The sequence below is a fragment of the Convolutriloba macropyga genome, chromosome 4, assembly GCF_964194025.1.
Source record: "Convolutriloba macropyga chromosome 4, txConMacr16.3, whole genome shotgun sequence".
Classification (NCBI taxonomy): domain Eukaryota; kingdom Metazoa; phylum Xenacoelomorpha; order Acoela; family Convolutidae; genus Convolutriloba; species Convolutriloba macropyga.
Window position 1 is genome coordinate 3,094,890 of NC_134471.1, and position 8,087 is coordinate 3,102,976.

General features: G+C 36.5%; 1 protein-coding gene across 1 annotated transcript in view; it reads right to left on the minus strand.

Moving 5' to 3' along the window:
• Positions 1 to 2,407: 2,407 nt before the first annotated feature.
• The window catches only part of LOC142338207 (UDP-glucuronosyltransferase 2B33-like), a 21,332-nt gene continuing 15,652 nt past the window's right edge, over positions 2,408 to 8,087 (minus strand). The window contains exons 4-5 of the mRNA XM_075387853.1: positions 4,031 to 4,198; positions 2,408 to 3,086 (exon numbers count right to left, since the gene is read on the minus strand). Of these exons, the coding sequence (XP_075243968.1) occupies positions 2,809 to 3,086; positions 4,031 to 4,198 (446 nt within the window). The 3' untranslated portion in view covers positions 2,408 to 2,808. The remainder of the gene's footprint in view (positions 3,087 to 4,030; positions 4,199 to 8,087) is intronic.

An 8,087-nucleotide genomic window follows, 5' to 3' on the forward strand; every position in this document is an offset into this window, starting at 1 on the left:
CCAAAAGTAGACTGTTTAATAATCTTATCTAAGCTATGGTAAACGTATTTTGATTAGATGCTTTCGTTCCAGGTCGCAATTAATTATAATTTACAGCTACTAATAATCAGTTGCAAAAAACACATTCTAATTATAGGAAAAGTTCTTATTTCAACAGTTTATGAAACCCTGATGGAGTAAATTATGTCAACAAGTACCAAATTATCACAAAAACTGACAATTTAGTTGTTCTATTAGGCAAACATTTTTTATTTTCTCAGTAAGAGTACGAGAAGTAAACTGACGAAATTTGCAATAATGGAATCCCCCTATTTCTAAATTTTGAAAAACGAATGGCTATTCTTCAGTTTGTTTTGTGATAGATTTGAGGAAGAAAATTGTGTAAGAAAAAAGTTAGCTTAATTTTTTTACGTTTTCAATGATGTTATTCTCAATGTAATTTTTGAATTCTTTATCAGCAATTTTTTTTTCATTTTTGCGCCTATTTTGTTTTGATAGATGTGATTAGTTCATAAAGTTAAAGTAGTTTTAGTTAAAACTGCAACCTACAATAGCTTAATCTTTTATATCCTACACAAAATTATATAACAAAAATGATCTGATCGTTGATTAAATTTTCCCTCAGCAATCTTCGCATAAATAAAAATGATTCTTTTTTGTTATTAAGTTTTTAAATTTGTCTCAAGAGCACCATGATTTAGATTCAGAAATTTTGAAAACAATTGAGCATTTAGATTTATTAGCATTAATTGGACGATGTTTTTTTCTGGCAGTGGTCACGGAAAAAAACTGTTTCCCCCAACCAAAAATAGGCAACTTGCCTGTGACAATGATAATGGGACATTTTTCATCCATATTTGCATCATGACCATTCATTGGGGCAAAGGGCGCTTTGCGGTGAGTTTCATTAACAGTTGTCACATTGCGGTTTGAATCTAAATACGGCGAACAAAATATTTTTTGAGCTGACCACTAGCATTTTTTTATTGGCTTTGAATTGCTGTGAAACTATTCAAATTTATTGTTGCAAACACTATGTCAATGTAGGGGGGGGGCTCTTTTCTGTTATAGCCCCCAGCCTTAAATAGCCAATATGTTTGCATCCCCCAGAAATTCAATTTCTCTTACTTATCGATCCTTGTTTTGATAACGGTAATATGTGGTCATCGGATCCAAATTGAAAGTATTTTTTCTTTCGATTACTTGAAAAATAAAATGATAAGACTGTTCTTGGATAAAAAATATCGAATTGATAAAAAACACGCTTTCATTAAATTTACTTCAGTTTACTTTAAATGTAAACTGCCGCTTGCATTGAATGCAAATTTTTATTTCTTACATACGTTTTAATTTCAAAACTTAGCTGCAAAATTGTAAATGCGGTTTGTATTAATTGACTATGTGAGTGTATGAAATCGAAACAATATGCTATTATATGTATAAATGGGGGGGGGGGGGGGGGCTCAAATCGACGTGGAGGGGCTGTAACAGAAAAGAACCAATTTGGGCTTGCATATCAGAAACCTTTATTCGCAATGGAACAAATTTTCCCGTCTGTTTCATCAGCTAACATTGATTCCGACAATAAAACGTCTGATCTTAACGAACGGAGCCTATGTGCTGCAAATTTAAAAAAACACGGTGTATTAGTCCATGGAGCAAGCAATGAAACTACTCCCATAAAAAAATAGCAACCAGTCTTATGGTAAATCGAAATCAAAGTCTAGTTGACTAGAAAAAGAGTCTCGACAAATCTAATCTGTTAAAATGATAAATTTTGATGAACCATCTTTAAAAAATATCAAACATATGGAGATTGGAATGCAAAATCGGATTTTTAAGGATCTAATAACCAAGAAATATGTCAAAACTCTCCAATCAAAACGCTCTTTTTCAACTCAGGTGAGGATCAGTAACAAAATAAATCCTTTTTCCCAAAAGTATTGGATTGAGAGTGGGCAAGGGTTCTAGCAAAACATTTGAAAAGTTTGAAAATTAAGTTAACGGATAACTGTTTGGTTAATAATCACCAACTTTTTTCTGTGACCTTCTTTAGAAAGGTTCTGAATAAACCTTTCTCATTCTTCGTCTTTATCCCAACGCTATCTATTCCTTTCCTAATAGTTCTACTGGTTCAATGGGACCTTTTGATGACTGTTCGAGTGAATTAAATTTTTCTGAGGTGCACGCTTAGATCAAATTAGTAATAGCTTACTTGAAAACGCTTTATGATTATTTATATTTTCACAGTGGCAGTTATAAAAACTTCCTATTTTAATTGAATAATGTAATCTGTTGGGCGGGATAATAATCTAATCATTCGTCTCAAAATTTTAAAATCCACTTAATCATAAGAAAAAGAAGTAGATTGAGAGAATGTTGATAGTGTCTGTGTTATATTGAAATATTGAGACGAAAAGCCTCGGATGGATACTATTAATTAGCCGCATTTAGTCAATAAACAGTTTTAAGGTAATTTCTAGATTGTTTTAGCTCTGAAAAAAAAGAGAAAAAAATTGAGTTTTTAAATTACAGCCCAAACACCCCATTCCTCTTCCCCCTTCCCACACGTAAAAATTGCCTCCAGTTATGATATATTTACAGACTATGCTGGCTGTTAATTAATGGTGCTGGTTGTTGATTGGTTCTAGCTGCTTTAAGCGCCATTGGTGGAAAGGAGTGTTTATGGGAAAGATTTAACCATTGATTTAAGAATTTAGTTGAAATCCTATTTCTCCATTCTTAAACAACATACGGGTAAAACTTTTCAAGTTTTGATTTTCGTTCAATATAGTTGGTTCCCTTGTTTTAATCTCGTTTTTGTTTCTTTCCACACAATCTGCAGCACAAGAATAGCATTACACCAGAGAGAGACGCAAAAACAGCTCCAAAGACACCTGTGTAAAACCAGAGTTGCCTATAAACATACTGTTCCATATTAATCATGGGAGGCGGCTTCACCAGTTTGATCGCGTTAGTTGCAACTTGTTCAACCACTTCGGCTGCTTTGTCGTATCCACCGAGTGACGTCATCAAGTGCTTGCTCTTTTTCAGGCTTAGCTTCATTTGCTCATAGCGAGCGGGTTCTACAAAACGGGCTCTTTTTAGTCGCGGAAAACGAAAGCTTTTACTTAATTTTATTTAATAGTAAGCTGATTTCTTAAAAGTTTCCTGAAAAAGGGAATGGAAAGCGCTGTGAGCGCAGATATTTTTGAAAAAAATATTGGGATCAAAAAAAATTCGGGCTCATTTGTGTCTGATCAGACGCCAATGGGACGCGCTATGAACAGTAAAAATTGTTAAAAGCTTATAATAAATTTAATTAGAACTGATTTTGAGTGAAAGCAGAAACGTTTAGAGAGCAAGTATTTGAGCGTCTGAAAAAAGAGGTTCCTTAGAAAATTCAACCTTTCATTTGAAAACATCAAACTTAAACTTACGGGAGTTTAGGTTCACAATTGGTATGTACATGGTACTAGCATCTTGTAAATTGCTCTCAAACAAACGAAGTTTGTAGTAATTATAAGTCCTGAGGTCTTTTTTATGCAATTTTTCGCTTGACCGATTTTTCTTCTGACCATTTCGTCCTCAAAAACGGGATTAAAAAGTAACTTCCGAAGGGCAATAAAATCTCTTAGAGCCTTTCTAGACTATAAGTATGTGAATCACCGAAACTTTTTGGAGACATAACTTTCCCTCAAACACTCCCTCAAACCCTCCCCCGCCCCCTCCTCAGACCCCCCCCCCCCCTCAACCACCACCACCAATCCCTACCACGCCCCCCCCCCCGCCAATAACTCCACTCACGCCCCGGGCCCCCACAGCACCGCGCAGCCCACGCTCCTTGAATTAAGCTAAAGCTAGCATCCGAGGGGTTTTATTTCCTATTTAAAATTAAAATGGTTTTACCTTGGGGGGGGGGGGGGGGGGTGTTTCCTACACCCCTGACTATTTTGTATTCTGAATCAGCCGCTGAAAATTTCATGGAAGAAGTCTGAAGAAATTGTATAATTGTTCGAAAAAAAGGGCCCTTGTAATAGATCTAGTTTCTTTGATATCTCTGGGAAAGACAGTTCGACCAATGGAACAGCCAGATTGTGAGTGACCAGTTGATACGCATTTGTTGGCTGGTCTCCAAATCCAGGGAACACTAGCATTGGGGTCTCAGAAAATATTCCCTCTTGTAGAGAATTGGCTCCTAAAATACAACAAAAAATTGGTCAGAGAACAGGGGGAATCATTGAATAATTGTAGCACTTTTGTAGAAACAAGCTACAAGAAAAATTTACAAGACATGGCAGAAAATAGTATTAATTGACATGGCAGCAATTGGCTAGGTTACGTACCATAAAGTTGCTCATATCGGCAGATAGGAAAGTAAAAATTCTCCAGTATTTCCCAGTGGAATGAAACTTGAAACATCTTGATAAGATGCTTATTAAAACTTGACAAATCTTGATAAGATCTTGGTAAGATTCTTGGTAACAAAACGTCAAGATATGTACGGAGATGCAAGATCTTTGCAAGAAATTCAAGAAATAAGATCTTGATAAGATAAACAAGAAAGAATCTTCAAGATCTTAGCAAGATTTGTCAAATTTTAGGGATTTGAAAACAAGAATTAATAAGATTAGGTAAGAACTGTCGGAAAATTTTCTTTAGTCGATAAAAAAAATCGACATTGACATTTTCAACGTTTTCTTATTGACAACTTGTGTATTGACAACTTTTAAATTAATCGGCCATGACTTCCATATATACAATAAACAGCGTCTGTTTGTTCTCTCACTGATTCATCGAAAACTCTCTGATAAAAAACAATACAATTGGCTCGCGAAAATTTGAACGTACTATGTTCAAAAATGTTTGACGACGAACCTTATATTTGGATTATTAAATGGCTATAACAATTATTGGACCAATCAAAGCAAAAGATTATTAAGGAAAAAGTTTAAACCATCCTTGCTGCGTGTGGGCTTCTTGATGTTTCTCCGGCGTTGACTTATGATTAGCGAAAGAGCATTCACTTCAGATTAAGAAAACATTTTTACAAAAGCTGTCTATCATGGTAGTTGCACGAAATTTATTGGAAACCTTAGATGTTTATTACCAATTTTTCTGAAAGAAGGCTCTGTAAACACTGAAAACCACAGTGGAACAACTATATAAAGTAGAAGTATTTAGGAAGTTCTAACACAATAAAACAACTTGATCTGTTTGCATTGCAATTTTGACATATCGCATAAACTGAATTAGAAAAAGGGTGGTGGAATTGGTGAACAACGATTAACTAAATTTTAAATTTTCTTTAAAATAAACATTTTAAAGAAACGAAACGGTAGCAAATTTTTGCTTTATAGATTTTTTAAACGTCTCAAAACCAATTTTTGTGGCCCTCAGTGAAAATGACTTAGATGCATAGGCTTTCCAGGGTCAACGATTTTTTCGGTCAGCATGTTTTTGAAAAGCCTAACCAGTATTTGTGGCAAAATATCGGAAGTGAATTTGCATATAACTACATGTGTCACGATGGAAGGTTACTTGAGGCACAACTTTTCATCAATTTGTTTTCTTTTGCACGCTTCTTATTACACAAAAGCAGATTTATTCTCATTTTTTCAGGTGATTGACTAAAAGTTACGAAACACAAAAATTGACGAAGCATGTTTCCTCGAACTTTTTCAGATTAACGTTGTTTGCATGCAAATACATATTGAATGCATTATTAAAATGAGGTATTTATTATGTTTATAGTTTGTGAACATTTTGGAGCCAATTAACTAAAGAGTTTAATTTTTATTGAAACATTGAGATTATTTTGTCGCTGTCATTTTGTTCTCGCGTTGTGTAAGAACTCATTTCTATAATAAGGTTGTTGATCTATACTGTTGGCCCCCTGTATGGTTATGCTCCCGTTACAAATTATGTATTTTGTATTATGCATTGTGTTGCTATATAGCACGTTACTATGTAAAACATAGCACGTGCTCCTTGGGGGCGTAAAAGATATATGCCCACCATATAATTTGTTTGCGGGGGGGGGGGGGGGGGTCGAAACAGAACAGATCCACCATGTTTGTACAAACCAATGCATGTTGCATGTTTTCACATTCACACAAACAGTTATTTGTATAGCCCGATCAGGTGTGGAACTAGGCGCTACAATTAACCCAAAGTTGGAACACTACAATGCTAGTAGAACTACAACGCTTCTAAGCTTCTTAATTTATCACACAAGGCGCTAAATCCACTCCATTTCTTGCTTCTTTCCATTTTTATTGGTCTGATAACCTATCCCATGTTGAGGTGCCATCCAGAAGTGACCTCTAATCAGGCCGTTCCTGACGAAAGTAACCTCTGATCAGACCATCCCAGACCAAAGTATCAGACTAAAATGAGCTCGAAACACCGTGTGCGCTTGAAGTGCTTTCGAAACTGTCTCTGATCAGACCTTTCCAGACAGAAATGACCTCTGATCAGACCGAAATCAGAACATTCTCCAGACGATTGTGCGACCATGGCCCAGACCAAAACCAGAACATCGTCCAGACGATTGTGCGCTCGAAATCACTTCTGATCAGACTATTGTGAGCTTGAATTCACCTCTGATCAGACTCAATTGCGCTCGAAATAGTCTGTCAGTGACTCGTTTTCATTTCACTATGAACGAATTTCCTTAATTTTGTTATAATATATTCAATTCATAAAAATTGATGTTTGCATTATTAAATTCATCTGGAGAAAAGACCATTCGAAAAGTATTTCGAAAGAAAAGAAAAAAACTCAACTGCAGAACAAAATTCATTTAGTATACCAATAGTGCATATTCCGAACTCAATGAATGAATTTAGACAGCTTTCCATATAAAACGTCGTTTTCTACAGTTAATCAAAATTTCCTTTTAAGGGGACCGGCATTTTCTATCAGCTGGGCTCCTTTGGTTCTGATCAAAGCATCAGGCTCTAGATGTGTCTCTGATCAGAATGTTGAATGCTCCTTTTTGTTGCCTTTTGTTAGAGCTAACAGATCTGGGTAAAAAAAAGTCAAAAGAAAAATTCTCCGCTCGATATGGCCTCTGATCACACCCAATTGCACTCAAAACATTCTCTGATCAGACTAGTGTGCGTTTGGATTCGCTTTTGATCAGACCAATCCCATCCTGAAGTCACCTCCGATCATACTACCCTCAGACCAAAGTGATCTCTTATCATATCATCCCCAGACCGAAGTGACCTCTGATCATACCACCCTCAGACCAAAGTGATCTCTTATCATATCATCCCCAGACCGAAGTGACCTCTGATCATACTATTGTGCGCTCGAACCAAATCCCAGACCCTGTAATTTTGGTCTGGGAACACACCGTGTGCGTAGGACTTGGTCTGATCAGAGGTCACTTCCGGATGGCACCTCAACCTGGTATACCTCCCATCATGGTAATTTTACCGGGGATTATACTTTCGTGGGGCGATATGAGAAGACCCAATTTTTAATGATAGAAAGGAGGAGGAAATAATTCCTAATGTGTCTAATCGACCCCAGTCTAGAGCTCGTCTGAAGACTTATTAATTCCAGATGTGTAATTCTGTGTTTGTATGTGTGTGTGTGAGTGTGTGTGTGTGGCGTGTTAGTGTGCGTGTGCGCGTGTGTGTGTGTGGTGTGTGTAAGTGTGTTAGAGTATGTGTGTATGTGTGTGTTTGCATGTGTTAGTGTGTGTGTTTGTGTGTAAGGATGTGTTAGTGTGTGTGTGTGTCTCTATGCGTGTGGGTGGTTAGTATGTGTGTGTCTGGTGTATGTGTGTTAGTGTGTGTGTATATGTGTGTGGTTTGAGTATTTGTGTTGAGTGTGTATGTGTGTTGTATGTGTGTTAGATTGTGTGTGTGTGTATGCGAGTGTTAGTGTGTGTATGTGTGTGTGGTTTGTGTATTTGTGTTATAGTGTGTGTGTGGTGTATGTGTGTTAGTGTGTTTGTGTGTGTGCATGTGTGTGTTTCCGTATGTTAGTGTGTGTATGTATGTGTGTGGTTGATTTGTATGCGTGTGTCCGAGGTATGTGTGTTAGTGTTTGTGTGTGTATGTGTTTGTGGT